Here is a 24,078-nt window from a genome sequence, read left to right as displayed (position 1 = left end):
TAAAATAAATATCTAATATCAGGGGTGATTGTGAGATTCAAAAACATGAAGTGGAGGAGATAAAAAAAAAGAGATGAGCATTGTTATATGACGGATGCTTCCCAGGAATAGGCGAGAGTGGAGGAGGATCATAAAAAAGGCTCAGGTTCTTGTAGACAGTATAGTCTCAATAAATAAACACAATATCACCTAAATGAAGAGCAGATATAGAGCATCTCACATCTACAGCAAAATAAAAATTAACCAAAGAGAGATAATTCATCACTTAAAAACAGTTCAACATAACCCAATCAGAAAGTATACAATTTGTATATATATTGTGATTTGTTTTTAAAATCATTTTGTGTAAATATTATCTTAGGAATTAAATATCTTTCTTGTACGCCCCTGAAGGTGGCTACACTAACACCTTCAAACGCCCTGAGGATTTCCAAAAAACTATTTTTTAGAAAAAACATTAGACAAAGATTAAGTTCTGCTTAAAAGTCTCCATGTTGTTTTCTCAGATAGTGACATTATTCCAGCGGCTTTTCCTTGTCCCAGGTTCGGATGATACTTATTAGTCTTAGTCTGCACTTATTGCCCACTACACAACGCAACTGAGTAGGACTCGACTGTAAGCGAATACCTAACAGAGGGAGTACCCTTTCCTGCAAGAACCAACAGTAAATATAAAGAACCAACAGGATTACAAGCTTACCTTAGCTACTGAACATGCATTGTCTAGGTCTTTTCATATAGAGTACCGTACCTTTTAAATTGACGCCAGGAATCATACACAGTACCTGGGAAATCTCAATACAATGCTGCAATGTTTACACATAACAGCTTCCGGTGGGTTATTGTATGACCCGAACTTTACTTGGTTACTAATCACGATACGACGACTCACATATTCGGTATAACAATGATAGTAAAGAGATACCATCAGAAAATTATCAATAGGTAACTAATACCTACCAGAGAATTTTACCTGGACACGGCCAAATCCAAGTAGACTTTTTGTCCATAAACTTAGATTTCTTTTTTTTCGAAAATAACAAAAATAGCGATAACTTTAACACGAGCTCCAAAAACTTGGAGACATAATTAGATAAATAAGTGAAAGTTGTGATGCAAGTACCGCACCACATTTTTTAGATCTGTCTTGTATACATCCTACGAGATATCCTGTAAACATCTATCGGTTTGAATATTCTCAAATAATTTTAAAGTGGAATCGGTAGGCCACATTTTAACAAGAAAACGGGGGGAAATACAAGCAGAGGCGACGGGAGAGAACTTCAAAATCCACTTACACAGAATGCTACAGGCTCGACCTCCACTGTAAAAGATTCGTAGTTTAATTGTGAGAGGGTTTATCCATTTTAAGCTAGCGTAGCGTTAGAATAGTTTATTCTATTTATTAAAATATACAACTGTAAAAAAAAATTATTATAAGTAAATGTGATAAATGTTCCAGAACACATGATAATCTTGAAAGGGAACCACCCAATGGTGGTAATTCAATCAATGACTTAAATTAAAAGATCCCGTTGCCATCTTCTTTCAAATGCCTCAGAAGATTATCAGGAATTGTTAAGAATGAGAGATTAAGAACTAATGGGTTTGGATGGGAAAGGATTATGGAATGAAAGGAGGTATATCTATTTCGGGCCAAATCTGCAACGAATGGGATGTTGCGATCTTTATGGATGAGTTTATTTGTGACGTAATAGGATTTTGGATTATAAAGTTTGGATACGGAAGAAATTTGATCTGATGAAGCCCCAAAGCTCAATTCCGTATGTCCAAATAGTTCTAATTATCATAGTGTATAAGAGTTTTTTTTAATAAATGGGAAGTTCAGAGCGTTATAGTAAATAGCTGTTTCTTGTCGTTCCAGTCTTGCATGGGGGTACACATGTGATATCTGAGTATGTTTTTATCACTGTGTTATGATTGGTTGGAATATCAGCTGCATACACCGTATAAAGAATGGTACCCAGGATACTACTGTGAGAAACAACGGTGGATTGAGAAAAGAGAGATGAGTAGGCTAATAGTTAAGTTGGAATTTTGAATTTCGCGCCGCTGGAGTTTGTTTTTTACACTGAAATACCAAGATCATTAAAACTTTCATAGCTCGTCATCAATGAGTTTTAAAACAGATCCTTATTCATTTTTCTGTAGTTTATATTAATCATTCCTAAATAGTAACACAGACAACTTGACTACTGATATATCGAAGGTACATCGATATAGTTTGTTTAGATAAGTCGATTCTTAACGTCGAACCAGTAATGATAGGATTTAGAGTTGCTGGACTTCACCCCAGCCGGGTGGTATTGGTTAATTAGGGAACTGGTGCTGGGAAGAATGCTTCACTATCTGTATTATAGATGATGTTATCATCTTCTCAGGCATCTGTAAGTCGATAAGTACCTTAATTTTAAAAACCATTAAAGATATACTCATCTTCTATTGACAGATGGTACACTTACAAATTCAAACTCTACTCTTAGTTTTGATTCAGATGATCTTCAGTATTTTTATCCATACATTCTAGGTATGCTGGAACAGACATGGATCATTTCGGTCTCTTGCCCCTGGAACTGAAAGAATATATTTTCAAATTCCTAACTGGACAAGATTTATGGACCTGTTTAAGCGTTTCAGCTGAATGGAGGAGGATAGCTAATTTTGAAAAACAATGGAAAAATGTTTGCTATTATGAAGGAGTTGACATTGATAGTTATGTCGAAGAAGGTAAGAAGACCATGAAAAAGTAATATATATTTATTAGTTTTTCTTGCTTACATCACAGATTTCTTTTTTGTTTAGATGATGAAGATTCCTTGACTCTGTGTAAATATGCAGTTTTATGGAAGAGGTATGCTTGGACAGTTGCCAAGTGGCGTACAAATGGTTATAAGGAGTGCAAAATCCCTTATAAAAATTCAGGAGATCTTACCTGCAGGAGGATCTTCACTCACAAAAAACTAATGGCCCTTATCTCGAACAAGACACCTGATGATAACCCGGATGATTCATTCCAAATTCATTCCTTTGATAATAAATCTAATTCCATGGATGAAATTGCGGTTTCATTTGCAAAACCGCAAGCCGTGATGATTAAGAATAATTATATTATCATCTCTAGTGACAACATAGTGATTGTTTACAAAAGAGATTACATCATCAAGCTATACTTGGGTATAGCGTTTAGGAATGATTCTAAACTGTATTTAGCATCTAAAAATGTACCTGAATTTGCTTCATCAAAATTTCAAGTAGGACCATATGTACGCATAGAAGCCTTGTTAAATGAATATTTATGGTTGACATGTTTAAATTCTTCCTCCTATTTATTATATATTGTAAACTTACAAACTCTTCATATAGTAGACCTTAAGGTCATATCAAGGCTTATATGTGCCACTAGAAAATATGTTGTAGTATCAACTATTGAAGATATTCAGGTATTCACTCATAAAGGGGAGTTAGTGTTGAAATTAAATGTTCGAGGAAGGTGTAAAGCAACCGATGACTTCATCGTAACTTCTCCAGAGCAAGGGGAGCCATTAACCATCTGGACTATTAAAGGTAGAAGATTACACGTTATACCAGGACCTGTATTCTTTGAACTCGATCCAATTAGACATTGTTTGTATGAGTGTACACAAAGTGGTGAAGGAAATTGCAAATTAACTGCAATATCTCTCCGGACTGGTGCTCATGTTTGGAGTACTGTAATGAAAAAATGCAGATTGTCAGAAATTGATGATATGTATCAAGTCTGTGATAAGTTTTTAATTATTGATTTGTACAAAGAAACTTATACTCCGAACTTCCATATTGCTTTTGTTTATGACTTAGATAACAAAACATTATTGTATAAGACTGCTTTAAATGGTTATACTATCAGGGTTTCTAAAAACCTATGGGTTCTCAAAAGGGAAGATGAGTTAATTGTTCAAATATACTAGTGCTTTATTATTATTTAAAAGCTTAATAATTCAAGTAGGTGTTATTAGTAGTTTATAAATTTATTTTTTTATGAAATATTTTCTGTTTACTTTAAAAATTAAATTAGTACTTATTAATTTAGTTATTGTGTGTTTTATATTTATGACAAATACATGTTGCATGTATGAAAAACTAAATTTATATATAAAATTCTGTTTCTACCGCTTGTGTTATGATTATTTCAAAACTTGCTCAATGCGAAATTATGGCTTGTTTTTAATTGCAATGGTTCTGTCCAATTAAAGATGGTTGTCAGTTTAATTATTGAACATTTATTGATCACAGTTAAAAATTTCAGTTCCCTAGTTTTTTGAAAGTCCAATGAACTAACAAACTAAAATTACAATCTGACTCTTTTAAGTTATAGGTAATAGTGCTAATTTGATTAAATTCATGAAATCAGTCTTTAAAATAATAAATTTAAAAACAGAGCAACAAGGCCCCATATATAATAATGACTAAATCATTATTATACCAGATTTTCTAAGTTGAGGTTAGCATTTGGATGGTTGACAACTGCCTGAGGATTACCACATAACCAGAAATTTAGTGATTATCCTCTCCTGGATTAGTGAGTTTCTATTACGCAACACCAATCACGTTGACTGGGTATTGGTTTTTAAAGTGAGACATTTTAAGGTAGGCATTAATTAATTCTATGAAAGAATCATAGACTGGAATTCAGTGATGGGGAGTCAAAATATCATGGCCAATTAACTATAATGCCTACATACTGTTGATTTATGACTGTCTAGGAACTCAAGTATTTAAATTAATAGAGTGATTGGTTATAGGGCTGTGGGTACCTTACCCCAGCAATATCTTGGTTCCTAAAAGTGTCACATATCCAAGGTTTTTTTGGTCTGCAATGCCTAAGAAAAAAAAAGTATAAAGAAAATATTAAAATCAAAAGATGAGATTGTGCCATATCAGGTGAGAATAAGCTAATATTAATATCACTAAATAAGTGATTTTTGTAGTTTGCTATTGAAGTTATATTTTATAACAAACTATTTTCTAAAATTTACTTTTTTTAATTATATATATAGTTGAATGCATGACTTAAAATATGAAGATGGCCAGGGTTGTGGTAAAAAAAGAACAGTTTCTAACTATTTAATGTTGGACGCCCCACTTTGGAGGACTAAAAAGATATAAAAAAACAACTAAGAACATTACAACAATAAGATACAAAAAGGTTAATTAAAGTAGTATAAATATCATGTAAAAAATAAGTGATAAGAAAATTATATATAAATAAAAGGAAGGGAGACATAAAATAAACTTGAATAAACAGTAATAGGAATAAAAAATTAAGTAAAATGTACAGTTAAAAAAATACAGGAGACACTTATAAAACGAAAAAATCAACAGAATTTTATTTGTATTTATTCTTTCACGGTCTTTATTTAATCTCAACTTTCTTCTTCATTTTCCGTCTGTTAGTGTGTTTAAATTTTGTGTTTCCACATCTACTTTTCTGTTTTTTTTATATGCGTCTCCTGTACTTTTTTAATGGTAAATTGTACGTAACTTTTTAATTTTTACAATTACGTTAATTATTTTTTTATTCTTATTATTATTTATTTTATATCATTACTATTTTATGTCTTCCTTCCTTTTATTTATCTACCATTTTCTTATCACTTATTTTTTACATAATATTTATCCTACCTTAATTTACCTTTTTGTATCTTTTTAGCCCTGTTGAACCCTGCAGATATAGTAAAAACTATTGGTTCTGTTTTGACTGCAAGCCTGACCATCTTCTTCATACTTTTTTTTTTGACTTGCTGAAAGTGTTGGTTCCTGTGATTTGAAGAATTTTTTGGACTCTAGTAGTATATTTTTATTCACCTGCTACCTGAAGTATTATCTGTCTATGTATTTTTGAATTCTCTTAAGAAAATTAAATCCACTGTTTATTTATTTTTTACCTAAAAACACTAACGTTCTCTTCTGATAAATATTTATGTGCGTGTGTGTGTGTAATTTTTTTAAACAACTATTAATCAGTTATTATAAAAAGGAGTTAAGATTGACTGGGAGTGTTTTTACTTCAAAGTAAGATGTTTGCCACAACTGAACCAATGTTAACTATAAAAAAGAAAAGAGGATGTCTTGATCTAATTATAATTGGTTGAAAATCTCCAGGTATTAAATAAAAAATTGCTAACATGTCTTTGTTTTTTTATTTGACTCCTGTACCCTGTATTTTAATGAAAGCTAATAGTATTGCTTCATAATACAAATATAGAAAGAATGTGGTAATTGCAATAATACTTATATTTTATTGAATCCTTGGTAAATCAAAAGTAGTTATTATTGTGTATACATTATATCAGGAATAATATACAAAATTAAATAGCTTATTGTATGGTGTTTTACCTGGCTGATTATTATTTCAAATATACAATCACACTGAAACATCCATTGCATTTAAAAATTATTGAATGTAAAGAGTCTAACCTCTATAATATTTGAAATTTCATTGCTTCCAAAGATTTTTTTACACACAATTCAATCCTTCTCCAACTTCAGCAGTCTAACTATTACTGAAATAGAATGTAAATGCAAAATGACCGCATTAAGTTGTAAAAGTTGAGTTTACATCTAGTAGAGGAATGAGGTAAGTTCATATTACACTGGTTTGGGCTTGCCTATTGTTATTTAAGCATATTTTACAATACTACTGCATATGCATAATGATGCATAAGCGTATGATTATTTAATTTATGTCTTTACTTAAGTAATAACATCAAGGCTGAATCCGATCAAAATCATATACCCCACTGGAAAGATCCTATAAAAAAATATATACATTTCTTTCAAATATATCCCAATGAATTTGTAAGAGTAATTTTATATGTATTATCAGTCATTTTTATTGAATCCTAGGTAAATTGAAAGTAGTTAAAGTGTATATAGATAATATATTATGGATAATTTATCCAATTAATTATTTATTTTACCAAATAATACTTTATCAGGAATAGGCCTGCACATCTGAAATTCTTTCACTGACTTCACACTAATTTGTTTCCTAACTAATATATAAATATTAATTTATATGTTTAACTAATTTTGTTATTACATTTATAAGGTTCTAATACTGTTTTATTTTTGTATGGAATTTCCTCTGTCTAATTTTATCTAGGTACCATAATTTTTTATTAGGTATTTTAAATACCAATTATGCTATCTATAATCCACTGATTCAGAATAATTAATTTTCAACTTAAAAAGTAGTTTTCATTTCACAAATATGCTTTAATTTTTAGTCAAACACATGCCCAATTTTTATCCCCAATCATGATTTAAATTTTCTTTAGAACATAATTTATCTTTAGACACATTATTTTTTTACAATGAAGCATCTTCTACAAATATCAGGTTGCTCTCAAGTGTCTTTGCCATAAAAATTGAAAAACAAATTTTACATTTAAAAAGTGAGTCAAGCTTATTCGTCAAATTAAAAAAACAAAATCTAAATTTTCTTATTTTAAGTAAGTCTCAAAACAATTTCAGAGAAATCACCCTAGTTCCCCCTAGGGTGAAATAATCCCTTTTCCACTAAATTTTAAAACTTTGAATTACAAATTAACTTAATATCATTATCACTTTCTTATCATACTCATAGTGTGACAAAATAAGGTGATTTGACTGAAATTAATGACCTGGACAGAATAGCCAGGAAAACGTTTTTAAATTACAACTAATTCCACATTAGAGGTGTAAATTTATATTTAAGATTGTCATTGAGGCCGGCCAAATTGGTCATTAAATGAAATAATGTTTTGAGACTTAACTTGAATACAAATTATTTTATTTGAAAAAAAAGAAAATTGAGATTTTTTTTTTTAATTTGATGAATAAGCTTGAATGACTTTTAAAATGTCAAATTTGTTTTTCAATTTATATGCCTAAGTTCCAACTATAGTATTAATAAAAAGGCACTTGAGAATAATCTTATGTTTATAGAAGATGCTTCATTGTAAGAAAATAATGTGTCTAAAAAATTTAAATTTTGAGGTAAATAGTAAAGAGTGTTTCGAGACTTAACTTGGACACAAATTACTTTAATTAAACAATAAAAAACAGTCTCAAGAAAGTGAGATTATATATTAAAAATATTAATTTTCTTTAAGTAAATGTTCTCCAAACCAACTAATAAATTATTACATAATTGGTATACATTGTTCTAAATAAGTTCATAAGCAAAGTCCATTAGTTGAGAATCAGTTTAAATATTAGATAAATCAGTTTCAGGAACTAAAATACGTAATGTTTTAGTTGAAAATTCTTGGATATTGGTTTATGGATTCATTAAATTGTTTTATGTTCGGTTTTATCTTCAACCGAACAAAAGAAATTTCGTGACCGAATATAATCAATTTACGGAATGAATTTGGATCAAGAAGTGAGTCAACAGGTGCAAACCCCGCGGAGGTTAGCAAAGCAGGTTATAGGCCTCTTACCGCTTATCAGATAAAGTGAAATAATCATTATGTGTGCTTATAAAGATAACTCAAATTTAGACCATTTAAAGAAACGTGAATATCTTAAGCAGCAACATCAATTGAGAACGATGACCAAAACGACAAATGTAATATTTCATTTTCGGATAATTAGTTATTGTGTTTGAAACTGTATTGATTATTGAATTGTAATTAAATATTCATATTTTTAAAGGTTTTAAGTGCTGATGATATGATCGAAAGTTTGTTATCAAAGAAAGAAATATTCAAAATGAAAAAGGAAACCACAAATTCATCAAAAAATAAAACTAACCAGGTAATTCTTACACTACTTTTAGGAGCTTTATCCTTCTTCATTAAAGTCTTTGTCATTTTTTAATACAATATGTTAGCATTTACTTTATATTTTTTGTGGTTAGACAACAGTTCCTTCCTTTTTTATTCCTGGTTATGAACCTCCAATTTACAAACATGTTTGGGACATCGTGGGAACGCCAACAGGCTATGCTGATACTCCTAAACTAACAAATATACTTCTTACCAGTCGCTTGACTACTGATGTCCTGGGATATATTTGGTCATTATCTAATTCAAATTTAGGACCAGCTTTGTTACAACATGATACATACACTGCACTGGCACTTGTTGCTTTGGCCCAGGTATAATCTATGATTTTAAATTAAATTTTAAGCAATTTTAACTTTATTAACACAATTTATTTTTTACATGTACGTGTTATTTTCCTTGCAGAGTGGTTTCGGGTTTACTAGCTCTGCTGTTCTGAACAATTTAAAGGAGGCTCCCATACCTAAACTAGATTTTAATGAATTGCCAATAATGAAGCCTCCAGCGATAATGGCTGTGACAGATGTTTCCACTTCTACTACAATGTGTTCATTACCTCCTATTGTTTCAACAGCTTGTCCTCCACTGAACCTTCCTCAATCTCCTAATCTATTGAATCCAGTAGTTTCTACTGTTACTGCAGAATTTGACTCAAAGTCAACAACGCCAATTGCTCCTCCCCCAAATTTAATACCAACTGTACCTAACATGGCAATTAATTCTTTAGCTGATAATATAAGCCTTCTTGATTTAGATATGCCATCTACTGATGCTGCTCCTAAGACTTATTTACCATCAATATCTACTCCAACTTTAATTTTTAATGAGAACAATTCACTTATATCAGATAATAACTCTTTAGTTGATAATTTACCTCACAATACTACATCATATGAACTTGGGAATAGTTTAGTTCAAACTAAGTCTTTTAATGTCTCCAATGATCATATAGATAATTCAAAAACCAAGGATGTTGAAGAAACTCCAGCAACACCTCTATCAGATGACTTGTTTGGTGATTTTCAATCTGTTGAGTTTTCCCTTGGAAAAAATGAAGGCAAAGATGACATTGAATTTGATGATTTTAAAAGTGCTGACTTTACTACCCTTAATCTTTTAGAAGTGAAGGAAAAACCACCAGAAATTAAAGCGAGTATGTTGTTTTATTCTTATGTGTATTTATAATTTTACTCCTCTTTTCCTTCCATTATATCCCTGAAGTATAATGTGCCTAAAAGAGTAGAATCAGAGTATTGTATTATGTTATTTGGAATGCTAATTTTTTCTTATTACAGTATAAAATGGTTTTTTGTTCTATCATCAAAGCCCTAATTTACAAAAAAAAAAATGTATTTCCACTATATGTGAAAACGATTGCACCATTTGGAATATGATTCTTGTACCATTAAAAACTCTCTAATTGTACTTTTTCTTAGTATAAATTTAAAACATTAAGTATATTAGCAAATGATAAAAATGCATGAAATTTCTGCTAAAACATGCCTATGAATCAATCTGTACTTTGAATGAATGTGTCGTTTGAATTTATCATTCATCTAAATTACAACTTTAAATAAAATGTTATCTGTAATCCTTTTTCATTGCGTTATTTTGTTTTCCATTTTATTATTTTGTATCAGTATGATTGAGAAGGAACAGATGTATCAGAAAAAAGCATATTATTTTTTTCTGCCCTCATCATTAATTTCATCCTTTCATTGCATGAAAAAGTTTGTAGATGAACATTCCTGATATATATCCGGATATATCTATTTCTTTTTTTTTTTTTTTTTGTGGTTGGACAGTAATAGTTTGTAATAGACAGTCAGTAATACAACTATATTGAGGTAAAGTTTCGCAACTTTATTGTTTGCATAGTCTTGCCTTACAATGAAAAAAAACACTTTTTCAGAACAAAAGAAAATTTTATAACTTCAAAACAGTATCTCAAAAGAAGGGTATATCAACACAAATATAAGTTTTACCTCCGTTATAAACAACCCCAACACACTTGTCCAAACTGTTCTCACCACACATTTAGAAAAACAGGACATAAATTCAAGTTTGATATACCAAAAATTACATCGGTAAAACAAAAATCAGACTATCAACAAAAAATCAATTTAAATTTGTGTTACTGTAACCTAATAAATACATAAGACATTGTTAACAACACTAAATATAAATGGACCAAATACAAAACAGAAATAAAAAGCGGACTACCTGCTAAAAAGAATGGTTACGTGTTGGAAAAACCAAAAAAAACCCATCCTCCATTTCAACCCTATTCAGTTCTGGCACAAACTTTGACTTAGTTGTGTCACAGCAATGTAGAACAAACTGTAATAGACCAATTGTAAGTAATAAGTAATGTTTTATTAAGTAATTCTATAATTGTAATAGTTATTAATCTTAAATTATACTATGTACATGTACTTTTTTAATAATTAGGTGAAGAAATTATTTGTTCTTAAAAACTGTTTTTTTATTGTAGGCATGACTGCAAACAATAAAATTACAATAATGTTAGTAGTTGTATAATCCTCTAGAGCCAACATTGACAATAAGATTGATTCCCTAGTATGAAGGTGAAGACTTATATATGACTTGACACACAAAGTAAGATGCCACAAAACCCCACGTGTTGTCTAAATTGAATGTAAGGAACAAGTCAAGCTCAACTTTAATACCCTCAAGTTGAATGTTTATAACTCTGTGAGGTTATTAGACTTGTCTCTCAGAACTCGTAAAGATCCATTATATTTTGAGACCATAATAGGTACCTCTAACCCCGCAGTGCTTGTTATCTAGTTAATAAACAATTATATATCTACAACAGTCAAGAAAAAAAGTTATCAATATATACATTTTTAATTTTAATTTTTAAAAAAGTTTCAAATATTTGGATTGTTGAAATATGGCCAAGTGTACAAACAAATCTTAAATGTATTTGTTTATTTCAGAATTGTATTTTAGCTGAAAAGGGTTAATCGTTTATTTTTCTAGCTCTATCAGTTGAGCCTGAACCTTATACTCAAGAGAAGACTGCTGGTATTGAAGATCTCTTTCCCAAATGCATAGTCAAGCCAAAAGAAGATGGCATAGATTTATTAGTTGAAGAAGAAGATAAATATTCTGCATTGAGAGGCTTAACCTCAGGTGATGAGTTTGATGAATTCGGTGACTTTTTAACAGCAGCTCCTGTCCAATCTTCAACCCGCCTTGCTCCACTGGTGGAGTATCAAAATAATATACAGGTAAGCCAAATCACAAATATGTCTATAATTATATATAATTTGTTCATACTCGAATCTATTTTTTAAATAAATAAAACATCTATAACATTTTTTATTGTTTATATCTTACATATTCAGAGCTAGGAGTGTTTTTTGCCATTCTAATTGTAAATAACAAAACTTCTTTATATTTGAATGGAATATGGTCCAGAAGTGGTCAAAAAAACTCAAATAGTAAATGGGTATACTTTCTTAATCACTTACACATATTGTATCCCATTATTTTATACTTTATTTCTTCTTTGTTTTTCTATCTATGAGAATTTTTTTTTTTTTTTACATTGTTTACTTTAAAATTATTTTCATTATTATGTGGCGTGCTTAACTGGCAACCCCACTCCTCCCAATACAAACGGCTCACTCTGACTTTGACTTCCGTCAATACAGGTATGAATTCTGTCTCATCAATTTTCATTTGATTTTATTCGTTTTTCTTTTCATCTCTTAATTTTTACTTTCTTTAATATTTCTTCTCTTATTTTATCTCTTATCTTTCTATTACTCTTACCGTTTTCATTTACTGTTTAAAACCTTTAATTTTTCTTATTAAATTTTACTTTGCATTGTATACCCCTGTTATTTTCCACTTAAGTCTTTTTTTGTAACTGTGTCAAGTGTTTGTATCTTTTTTATCCCTGACGAAGCCCTGCATTGTGGGGCGAAACGTTGGCTCAAATAAAAATAGTATACCCATTTACTATTTGAGTTTTTTGACCGCACCCAGACCATATTCCATTCATTGATACCCATAGTCAATCAACAATCTTCCAGTACTTCTTTATATTTAGTCGATACAAAGGGCTTGGAGCAAGATTATGACCAGCCACATGATGTAAATTTTCCAGTAGAGTAATTAAAAACAATTTTAGAGTTGTTATATATTTAATTGGCGTGTAAATTTGTGGGACTTAGTAACGGATGTATACCTAAAATAATACTAAACAATAAACCAATGGGTAAATGTCTGAGGGTTAGACTGTAACATAAATGGGAGAATTGTGTTTAGACTGATTTAGTAGATTTGGGTTTAGAAGGGCGCTACTGGACAGATGTATGTAGAGAACGATTGGTGTTATCGGCATCAAACCTTCGGATTCACTAAGCCTTTATGATGATTTATCTTATATTTATTTTTACTTGTGATATTTGTGTAGCTATGGGTTTAGTTGTATCTAGACAAATATGGTAAGAAAAAAAAAAAAAGATAAGTTAAACTATAATAATAATATAATTTAGGCAATAACCTTCTAAAAGTATATTGTACGAGTTATCTCACCAGTCAACATGTTAAGCTGATATGATATTAAGCGATGGATTTCTTTTATAATTATTAGTTTAGTCATATTATTATTCGGCATTACTAAGTATATTTATTTCCAGGAAAGAGCTATGGAAGCTTGCTTAGACATTTTAGAGGAAGCAAAAAAAATTTTCTTATCTATTGAAGAAGTAGAAGTTCTGAATGAGGTGATGTCTGATAGACGGGGTGTCCAGTATTTGGAAGGTGATTTGATATAATTTTTTCAATTTTATCATACCGTAAAATGTTCTTCAAAAGTAATGAAGGTTGTATTTTATATTTTATAGAATTGATAGAAGTTGAAAGGATTGCACAGAGATTACAAGTTGCTTTAAACAAAGATGAATTTTCCACTAAGTTAGAAGAGCTGTCAAGTGCATTACTGAGGTATTTAGAACCTCATAAAAATTCTTATGTAAGTCAATTTTTTATTTTTATTTTATTGTTATTTACTAATTTCATCCAGGTTTTGAATTATATATATATTTTTTCAAAGCCCCTATTTGAAATGTAGTTTTGTATTTAACACAGCCTGTGTTGTGTTTTTTTTTTTTTAATCTGAAACTAGGTTTCATTTTAAAAGAGGAATATAGTGGTTGTGTGTTTGAGTTTAATAACTTGTCTTAGATTGTGATATTTGATGGTATTGGGCCACACCACTAGTATGAGTTTATGAACTCCAAAACTAGGCCTAAATCTAGGAATATTTACAATATGTAAAGATTACTACTGCTCAAGTGCGTATAATGCTCCCTGTTGCCACCGCACTGGTGGGGGCGCTGGTTGCAACGTGTGGAATAGAGGGTTAGGTAAATGTTTCAATGAGTCCAGGAATTTAATGTCTCCTCCTGATAAATTCCGGGACTGTTGGGAATTATTGATAATTAATGTAACTTAACTATATAATAAACAAAAATTTTAAGTTTGTGTGAATAAAGTCAGTGCATTGTTTACCTTTGTATTAAAATTTTGATAGTTAATTATTTTATGAAGCTTACTCCACAGTTTCAAAGACGTATTTCACAAAAAATAAGTTCTGGAAATGAACGATTTCCAATAATAGTATTCTATAGTTTATCTCTCTTAGCCAATTTGGGATTTACTTTTATTTTATCTAATTTTTTCAGACCAAATCTATTCAGCCATCAGACATCATTTTCTACCCCCTTACATTTCCTTATTTTCCTGAATGATGTTTGTTGTATTAAAGTGAAATTTTGTCACTCCATATATCTAAAAAAAATAAAAGCATAGTGTTGGCCTCGCTCAACAATATCCACATAAAATTCAATACTCTGAAATCACTATTATGTTATTCTTTTCAAGTGTATGATACTACCATGAATATGTAGTATGTGTGTGTTAATAATATGTCCATTTCATATGGTGTGAAGTTAAAGAAACCTAGATCTTTGTTGGGATGGGCTTTTCGATGCTTTTAATTAAACAGATTCCCAACAATTCGCTCCTTTGGGTGAATCGATTCTTTCAAACAATTCTTTGTTTGATTATTATTTTTTTTTTTTAAACTTAATTAAATTTTAAATAAATAAGAGAGAAATGCTTTATTGACAGGAAGCAATGCTGCCCGAATACAGTGGGTTGCTATAGCACGTAGGGTACTGATGTATCTTAAAAGACAGTATAAAAAAATAATGTAAACAAAATACATTGGTGCAAGACTTATTAGAATTTTTTTTTAATAACTAAATTGAATTAAATTTGTATTTTTTAAAAATTTATTTCTTCTTTTGTATTTTTTTTGTTTTTTTATTAACACTATATATCTAAACCTCTCATTACATCCTATTCCAGCATATCTCATATTCCTCTTTTCTGATGATCTGTCACAAATATTGAGTTTACTACAAAAGTTATAAATTTTAAATTTATGGACTCATTCAAAAATTGATAGTTTCAGTCATCACACATAAAGAAAAATAAAGAAACAATAAGAAAATGTTGTAAATAAATGAATTTGAGGAAACAAAAATAAAACACAAAAGACATTCAACAACAGGTTTCAATCCTCATTGAGGTTTTCCCTCAATTGTCCAAAAAATAAAATAAAATTCCTAAATGATTTAATTTAGGAATTTTATCTTCTAAAATAAAAAACTCTTGCTGTCACTGTGACAATAGAATAATTAATCCTATTCTTTAGCAAAATGGCTTCTTATTTATTATTTGTTTTGATTTTTTTTATACTGTAACAAAATAATCAAATCAAATATTATTTATTTATTTACATATAGATTTAAAATAAAAATCAGAAAACATAGTGCCAAGTAATTGTTCTTTATAAGACAAAACGTGTATATAAGAGTGTGAATGTAAATCTCATTATTATATAAAAAAGGTTTTAGTGATCAACGTGTAATTTTTTATTTTACATTCTTGAAGTAATAAAAAAACAAAAGATATTTTTTAAAAATAGAATCACAGTGAAATCAAATTCTATCATCTCTCTACCATATAAAAAAGGTTTTAATGATCAATGTGTAATTTTTTATTTAACATTCATGAAGTAATGAAAAAACAAAAGATATTTTTTAAAAATAGATTCACAGTGGAATCAAAATAAATCATCACTCTATTATATACAAAATTTTTTAGTGATCACTGTATAATATTTTATTTTACATGTAAGATGGAATAATAAAACGGGTCATAAAAAATTGATTTTAACTTATGAAGAACACATTAAATTATAGTTATTCAATTTGAGCAACAAGTTTTACAATTAATTGAGCAGTTGTATAATTTGTCAAATGAGGATTGGTCCGCCAGGGTACCCCCCTAGTTGAAATAAAAAAATAAAATCATTCTTAATATTTAATTCTTCCCAGACCTAATTTACATATTTTATATTTCTACATTTTTTACTCAATCTACCAAGGGGTCTATAAAAAATAATATCATAGTAGAAGTTTTGACTATTAGCTTATGTGGGTTTTTAAGTTGTACGAGTAATATAGTTATAAATTATATAAGATTTAATAAGTGAAAAAATAAATCATGGTTGCTGAGAGTTGGCAGACATGCATTTCTGTCTTGTGTAGAATAGGGAACCATCAGATATTGAAACCCTATTCCCAAGTATCCAACACTTCCTAATGTAAAATTAACCGACTTCAAGTAGTGTAGGAATCACTTAGTGAATCAGGATTCTTCTGGGTAAATCACTTGAGTGTATGATTCTTTGAGAAATATTAAATCTCAGTCCATCTCCCATCCCTACTACCGATAGTCCCCCGACTATGAAAGATCACAGTCTTTTCATATCAAATGTCAGTTTTTCACTGGAAAGGTTATTTAGTAAAACAACTTTATGAAATCAAAATATTTATTTTCATTTTCTGTACATTTTCCCCAACGTTTTATCAACTTTTCAATCCTAAAAATGAAAAATGCAGGGGAGTTTTATGAAGAAATAAAGTCAGAAAATGTGTTTTTGGCCTGAGAATGATTTTCAAAAATTTTACCTTTAGGAAGTTGTCTTGTAAGGAAGTTCTGAACAGTTGGAAATCTGCTGGAGATAAGTCTGACAAATAAGATGGTTGTGGGAGGACATTACAACACAGCTTGTTTAGTTTCATCTCTGTCTGTCATTGTCATATAAGAGAGTATAGGGATCTTCCAATTAACCAATACAGGTTATTTTTTGACAATTTTTGATGGATTCTGTCAATATCACTGCCCTGTGATGTGGGTGAAATGCTTTCTCTTTCGGCTAAAAAGGAGAAATGAATTATTTCTGCCACTGACCACCACACCGAAACCAATAATTTTTTTGATTAATTATGAGAGATAGTTGACCATGGATGACGTTCGAGGACAAGGTGGTTGGGGGTACGGTCAAAGTGAAACACAAATCAGTTGGTGTAACCTATTTAATTGTGCCAACGTTTCGGCTAGAGTTTCTAACCTTCTTCAGGGCTAAGAACAGAACAAGATAACAACCACAGTAAGTATAGAAAATAAAAAAGAAAGTATAAACAGAATAATATAAAATGAATAATTTTACAAAATAGAATTAATAAAATGAAGTGATGAGAGAAGCGAGAAATAAAATGTATACATAGGTAATTGAAAAAGTGGGTAAAATAACATAATTAAGGAAATGAAATAAAAATGAGTTATATAATGCAAAGAAGTATGAACATATTAGTTATTAATAATTTAAAAATTTAAATATGGAAAGAAAAAGAAAATTGAGAGGAAGAAAATATATGTAACAATAATAATTGATAAAGAGGCATATAATATAAGTAAAGTATATCATAAGAAAGTGGAGAAAAGAAGGTGTGGTAAAGAAAGGGGAAAGAAAAAAAAAGAATAAAATGAACCTATTAGCTTGAAAATCAAACGCCTAATGGATACTGCGCCAATAACGGCCAAACTCTGAATTAAAAAATCCGTTACAAGAATGACTAAGTGTTTTTTAAGAGGAAACGTTACGAAAGGGTAAAAATTAAAAAGTAGAAAATATTTAGAGGAAGAAAGCGTGTGAGAGGGTGACGACAAATGATAATTTTTGGCATGAATAATTTTTTGAATTGACAAATAATTTTTTTGAATGAAATTTTGGCTTTGGCAAGTGTCTCGGTCTTTCGTCAATATTTAACCACTGAATTTACCAACGCTTATCATATACAATCCACTTTTGATCACATGTAATTATCCTTTTGAGAAAAGGCTCTTTTTTTTGCCTAGTATAGAGTGAAACGCAAGTCTCATTATACTTCTGCTGTTGCCACTCATTAAATTCATGAGGTAGTGGTCTTTAAGTGTCGAGAAACTCTCCATATTCTTGTATTCATTTATGCTGTAAGTCCTTTGACTGTTTGGTAAGGGTTTTCGTTCATAGTAAGCCTAAGTTCATTGTCGTCAATTGCTAGTGGAGGTCTTCCTCTGGGTCATTTATCCAGATCTGCATCACCTGCCAAAAATTGCTCAAACCTCTGGCTAATGGTCTGTTCATTACTACATTCTTTCCTAAACACCGCCATTTTGTTTCTTGCAGCATGGGTTGCCAAGTGTTCAAGTTTAAACTCATAAAAAAAATTACTTAAAAATCAGGTTTCCTTGGTCATACTTGATGGCATACTAAACAATGTGCAATCAATTGGAATGATTGTAAATATTATTAAAAAAAAGGAGAGGATCAATAACAATTCTTATAAACATGGTAAACAACAAAAGTCCACTAACCCCACTTTCTGAAATAATATTGTATAATAAATATAATAAGAATTTCTGAAAAAATAAAAACGAACATCTCATATGAAATGACCCAATAGTTGGGTCCGGGCTATGGCTCAGAACAATCTGCTGTCGTGAAAAGTTATCAAACTTGACCTTTCATGGATACCTTTCAATATACAATTTAGCTTTTATTTTAAATGTATTCTATAAGTAATTTTGTACTTTTTTCTGCTATTTTAATCTAGATGAAAGAAGAAAGTGGTCCGAAATGTGGAATCTGTTTAAGTGAAAAAGGACCGGCGTATGTCAAGTATGGGATTAATAATTTTCATGCTCCCTGTGCCAACCTCTACCTTCATAAGGTTGATTCCAGCCTTCCTATAGCGCCTGTTATGTGATATCACGAGCGACCTTAAACTTCTTTATTTTTTAGTTATGATCTGTATATCGCATCATCTAAATGCATTACTATCTTAATTGGTATTTCACTGAAAAGAAAACAATTATGTAACTGTGTTTATGATGTATTTTTGTAAATAATAATGAAAGAAGTCAAACTAACCTGTTATGTATTAAATACTTTGTAATATTATACATTTCAAAATATTTATTGTATCTTAATTGTTAACAATTTAAATATATATATTCATACATTGTTCATTAGCTGTTCACAGGGGCGTTGCTATACCATTTTGTTCGAGGGCGGCAAAATCTTCAAATACCCAGTAATTTTACTGGATACCCCATTTATATTTCCCAACTCTTTTGGATTTGAATGTTTCACTTACCTGAAAGTTACTTACTGTTTTCAATTATTAACATTCACAACAGTAATTTTCATTTTCATTCACACATAACATTACTCTCGCTAGTCCAATCGCCAAACTATTAAAGCCAAGGGGTTTCGGATTAGTGAAAAATTCAGGTTACCAAACAGGTAAAAAAAAAAAAGGCCACTTCATTATTAACAAATCAATTTAAAAACAAAAATTATATATGTACTTACAAAAAAATAATTAATCATAGTTCAGAAATTTATTTTTTAACTATTTTCTTGTGAAATAATCAGAAATTTTTGTTTTTGGTGGCTTAGAAAAATATTTACAACTGAAGGGCAGTAGAGGGTAAAGTTAGTAATGAGGTTGGTGGAAAGTGGTGAAAAGCTAATAAAACGTTTCTTGGAAAACAATCTTTTTGTTAGTCTATATATATGTATTTTCTTAAAACTAAAAGTTAATTGTTTTTCATTTGTGTAAATCACCATTTTATTAACACAATTATGTACTGAAGATTAATTATGTTCACCGATAAAAAAATTGAGAAAATCAATAAGTTTCCAAAGTTTAAATGTACTTGGATTTTATTTTAAACAAAAGGAATTGTTATTTTGAAATAGATTATTTATGCCTCTGCATGTAGGCTTACTACATACATGAAATCAAATCTACATTTTTTTTTTTTAAAGAAGTGTTTCAGATCATGAAATGGTCCAGATTATCGAGAGTCCCCTCTATACCTAAAAAATCCCAATCTCTTAACTTCATATGCATTGAAATTGATTTTAGTATTTGGTATTGGTAACTGGTGGGGGGAACTTCAAAGTTGCCGCCATACTCACCAATGTGGGAATGTCAAGATTCATTTCTCAGGATCTCAGAGGAATAAATATTAACTGCCCCTGGTGGGAATCGAACCCACAACATTGTGAACCGAGTGCTCTAGAACCCTCGCCCCAACGCACACAGCCATCACGTCCCTGTAGATTCTAGTAACTTTTCGAGTAAAATTTTAGCAGTTAAAAATAGGTACTCAAATTTCTAAACTTTTGGGGGTTTTCAAATTATTGCGGTGGAGGGTGTTCACCCCACCTCTACCATGGTGACGTCCCTGGCTGTAGAAATACTTTGTAGTTCCCTAAGATATCATATATTACATTTCTAAAACGTATAACTGACAGGGTTACTGTTCTAAGCTCAAATCTATCATAAACTTTAATACTTTTTTTAAAAATTTCGATTACTTTTCTCTTCAAAGATAAACTAATATATATTATTCTTCAATTATATAGTTTAAAAAGGAAAAAATTTCAATAAATAGCACTTTATTTCACATATTTTATAAATTGATTTCTTTATTTTAACTCAACGTCAATTAGTCAGTATATATTTGAAGTGAGATTTTGTCTAATTTACTTGAATCAATTTTGTTATATATATTAATTACATTTAAGTATTATGATTCCGTTCCTAATAGTCTTTAAGTTTTTTGTATTTATGTTTGTTTCTTTGCAATTATTATAAATAGTGATATCACAGAGTGTTTCAGAGTGAAGTGTCCTTACTGAAAATATGACTGAAAGATCTAAAAAAGAAAAGAACAATTTTCCCTACGAATGCCCATTAACTTTGTTTAAGAGATATTCACATCTCATTTTAATTGTTGGAGTAATTTAGGTCATAATAAATTAATTAATATATGTTCCAACTAGGACTTTATTAATGAAATGTAAACATTAACATTCATATGAAACGTGCTTATACCTTCATCATTAAGACAGGCATCACATCTACTACAGCAGAAAGCTAAAGGGTAGTGGATAGGTTTTATTTTTGCGTTTGATCTCCAGATCTGACACCATTGGATTTTTTATATGGGGTAATATTAAACAAAAAGTCAATGCAAGTCTGGTCAGTGATCTCAATTCTTTACGAAGAAGGAAAACTGAAACTGCGAAACAATAACACATATCCTGGTCCGTTCGGCCACTGCTGCTGTGATAGAAAGATGTCGAGCCTGCCTTAGTGCTCAAGGTAATCATTTTGAACAATATTTAATGTGAATGTTAATGTTCACATTTTTTTTTTTCACAAACTGACCAGCAAGGACCATGCGAATATCATTTTCGATTCATTCTCACACCTTACGCCTTCCTTCTACTCCAATACCCTTTCATCCTCAGTCCATTTTCTCCTTCATCTCTCCTTTCTCACAAGAATCTCAACCTCTTTTAGTTTATTTCCAAAATGCTCTCTATCCAAGCCGTCTTCATCCGTTATTTTTAGTCTACCCAGTTCCTCTTTCACTTGTTTTACATATCCCCCTATACTTTTATAGCTGCAGACTTGTTGAAAATCTTCTTCATTTTTCATTCTGACCATGTCCCTGTAAAATCTCAGTCTCCTGATCCTGATGACTGTTTCTATATCTTCCAATTTCCTTTATATTTCCTCATTGGATATTCTCTTATACCTCTGTTCACATTTTATTAATAAAGTAGTTGTGATAGATATTAATTTATTTATTATAACTTAAATTATTGATAACAATGAAAATCTCTTAAACAAAGTGTTAATAGATATACCTTCATTGAGAATTGTTTTCTGGTTTTAAGATCCTGATTTCATATTTCCAGGTAGGACACTTGAATCTTAAACACCCTATATATAACATGCATATGTGTAAATAATTTTATATAAGCTGTTTTTCCAATAATTTATTTATATGTTATGTAATTTTGTTTATTATTTATTTTTATAGATTTTTTGTATAATTATTTTTCATAATTTACTTAGAGAATTTTAAAATTTAAAGAAAAACAAAATATTATGAATAATTATTTCAATAAATCTGATTTTCCTAAGTACTGTTGAATTAATGTTTAATAATTTCATTAGTAACGATGACCCTGATACTAATTTACCTTATGATAAAAAATCATAATTTATATTTAACTGATTTTCTAATATATTCATGACACTATAAACTTATAGTTCTAGACAGAAAATTGTTACACCAAGCATTATTTTATTTCTCAGGAAAGACAAAGTTTTGTAATATTTTTTGAAATACTAGTAACTACTACATAATTCTAATAACAGTTCATTTTAACCTCATTATGTTAAAAAATATATTTTTAATGTAAACAAATTTATTTAAAATTTGAAAAATGGCAATCAACTCTGCTATAAATATTCTGAAATTTTTAATATATATTTTGAATTTTAATGTTGCATTTGATATTTTGATTAGGGGGCAGCGGTAGCAGCGTGGTAACACGCCAGTCTACCAACCCACAGGTCATCAGATGGAATCCCGGTCCCACCCGGGCTTTTTTCAAGCATAAAATAATGCAAATTTACTCACAACCTCCCCCCGGGCATTTGTGAGGCCCGTTAGCCAATGAGGTGGCACTCACAAAAAAATAGGCGTGGGAGTGATGAACCCACCTTACAGAAAAACTATGTCTAGAAATGCTGGATGTATTAGGAAATACATTGCATGAGGACTTAGACCTCCATGGTAATAATAATAATAATAATTTGATATTTTATTATTCTGTTAATTTTTTAAGATTTTAATATATATACTTGAAGAAGTTTGTCGGGGGGTGCGGTCAGCAAAGAACAACATAAATAAACAAAACCATATTTATTTATTTTATGCCGACGTTTCGACCTAAGTTTCAGGTCTTCATCAGGGGTTGTGTCGCAGAGGAGGGAAAGATAAGTACTGGGCATAAAACGTCGGCATAAAATAAATAAATATGGTTTTGTTTATTTATGTTGTTCTTTGCTGACCACACCCCCCGACAAACTTCTTCAAGCATTAATCTACGGTCAACTATCTACACCTCAATTTAATATAAATAGTATAAATAAAATATATGTAGCACTACAATTCATGAAGTGTCAGGGGTTTAGTGTGTACTTTGTAAAGAAATACTGTTTCTTGAACAAGGATTTGTACCGCTACAACCCATGAATAGTCAGGGGTGCAGTCTTTTTTAATGAAGTACTGTTTCTTGAACGACAGTAGTACAAGAAATTGTACTGCTACATACCTGAAAGGTCAGGGGTTCAGAACTTTGTAGGGAAGTGCTATTTCATGAACAGCAGTATTACAAGGAGGTAATTGGTTCATAATCACACTCGACTGCCAGCTTTTTCTCCCGATTAAGAGTACCCATTTTATAGAGACTAGGTGAGCCCTGAGGGGTCTCCCGATATGTTACAGAATAAATAATTATCTGTCACAGCTGGCTTCAAACCCGGGTAGATATTAACACAGAGCCTTACTCACTGAGATACACCACTCCCCTGACTTTATCAACTATATCAAAAATGATTTCAGGGATCTTTCCAAGATATAGACCTGTCAAATGTAGTTTTGGAGTCCAATTTCTTTTTTTATCCAAACTTCTGAAAGAACAAAATAATCCTGTATAAATATGAATTCCAATTTCTGTCACCCCTGTTACATGCAGGCCACTAAGCAAAATGGTTGGTGACTACTGAGCATGCCAAGGCAGCTTCATGCACCTGTTGTCCTCATAGAAGAAGATAAATGTGAATGCTATTGGTCACTTCATTGGACATTCAAACTGATCACTTCATTCATTCATTTTCATTCAAACTGATCACTTCATTCATTCATTTTCATTCAA

General features: G+C 30.3%; 2 protein-coding genes across 3 annotated transcripts; both read left to right on the top strand.

The window, feature by feature from the left end:
- Positions 1-1,507: 1,507 nt before the first annotated feature.
- Positions 1,508-6,186, top strand: LOC106677154 (uncharacterized). Of its 2 annotated transcripts, none has more exons than XM_014414888.3 (3): positions 1,508-1,784; positions 2,549-2,748; positions 2,824-6,186. In XM_014414888.3, the coding sequence occupies exons 1-3, from the start codon at positions 1,762-1,764 to the stop codon at positions 3,966-3,968; spliced, it is 1,368 nt and encodes a 455-aa protein (XP_014270374.1). In that variant the 5' UTR covers positions 1,508-1,761; the 3' UTR covers positions 3,969-6,186. The 2 variants fall into 2 exon arrangements, with proteins under 2 accessions (XP_014270374.1, XP_014270375.1); XM_014414889.3 differs by lacking the exon at positions 1,508-1,784 and adding an exon at positions 2,251-2,408.
- A 2,256-nt stretch (positions 6,187-8,442) lies between these two features.
- On the top strand, positions 8,443-20,494 carry LOC106677123 (synergin gamma). The gene is made up of 8 exons (XM_014414837.2): positions 8,443-8,614; positions 8,701-8,802; positions 8,906-9,145; positions 9,237-9,984; positions 11,838-12,088; positions 13,508-13,631; positions 13,715-13,842; positions 18,881-20,494. Exons 1-8 carry the CDS (start codon positions 8,516-8,518, stop codon positions 19,031-19,033), a joined length of 1,845 nt encoding a protein of 614 aa, XP_014270323.1. The 5' UTR covers positions 8,443-8,515; the 3' UTR covers positions 19,034-20,494.
- Positions 20,495-24,078: the final 3,584 nt, after the last annotated feature.

The sequence above is a fragment of the Halyomorpha halys genome, unplaced genomic scaffold, assembly GCF_000696795.3.
Source record: "Halyomorpha halys isolate HHAL.00 unplaced genomic scaffold, Hhal_1.1 Scaffold88.1, whole genome shotgun sequence".
NCBI lineage: Eukaryota > Metazoa > Arthropoda > Insecta > Hemiptera > Pentatomidae > Halyomorpha > Halyomorpha halys.
The sequence above is the reverse complement of the archived record's forward strand: the minus strand, read 5'-3'. Positions and strand labels throughout refer to the sequence as shown.

Coding starts and splice junctions, on each gene's coding strand:
- LOC106677154 (XM_014414888.3), top strand. CDS start 1,762: ATGAAGCCCCAAAGCTCAATTCC. Junction 1,785..2,548: donor AAGCCCCAAAGCTCAATTCC/GTATGTCCAAAT, acceptor CATACATTCTAG/GTATGCTGGAACAGACATGG. Junction 2,749..2,823: donor TGATAGTTATGTCGAAGAAG/GTAAGAAGACCA, acceptor TTTTTTGTTTAG/ATGATGAAGATTCCTTGACT.
- LOC106677123 (XM_014414837.2), top strand. CDS start 8,516: ATGTGTGCTTATAAAGATAACTCAAATTTAGACCATTTAAAGAAACGT. Junction 8,803..8,905: donor CAAAAAATAAAACTAACCAG/GTAATTCTTACA, acceptor TTTTGTGGTTAG/ACAACAGTTCCTTCCTTTTT. Junction 13,843..18,880: donor AACCTCATAAAAATTCTTAT/GTAAGTCAATTT, acceptor ATTTTAATCTAG/ATGAAAGAAGAAAGTGGTCC.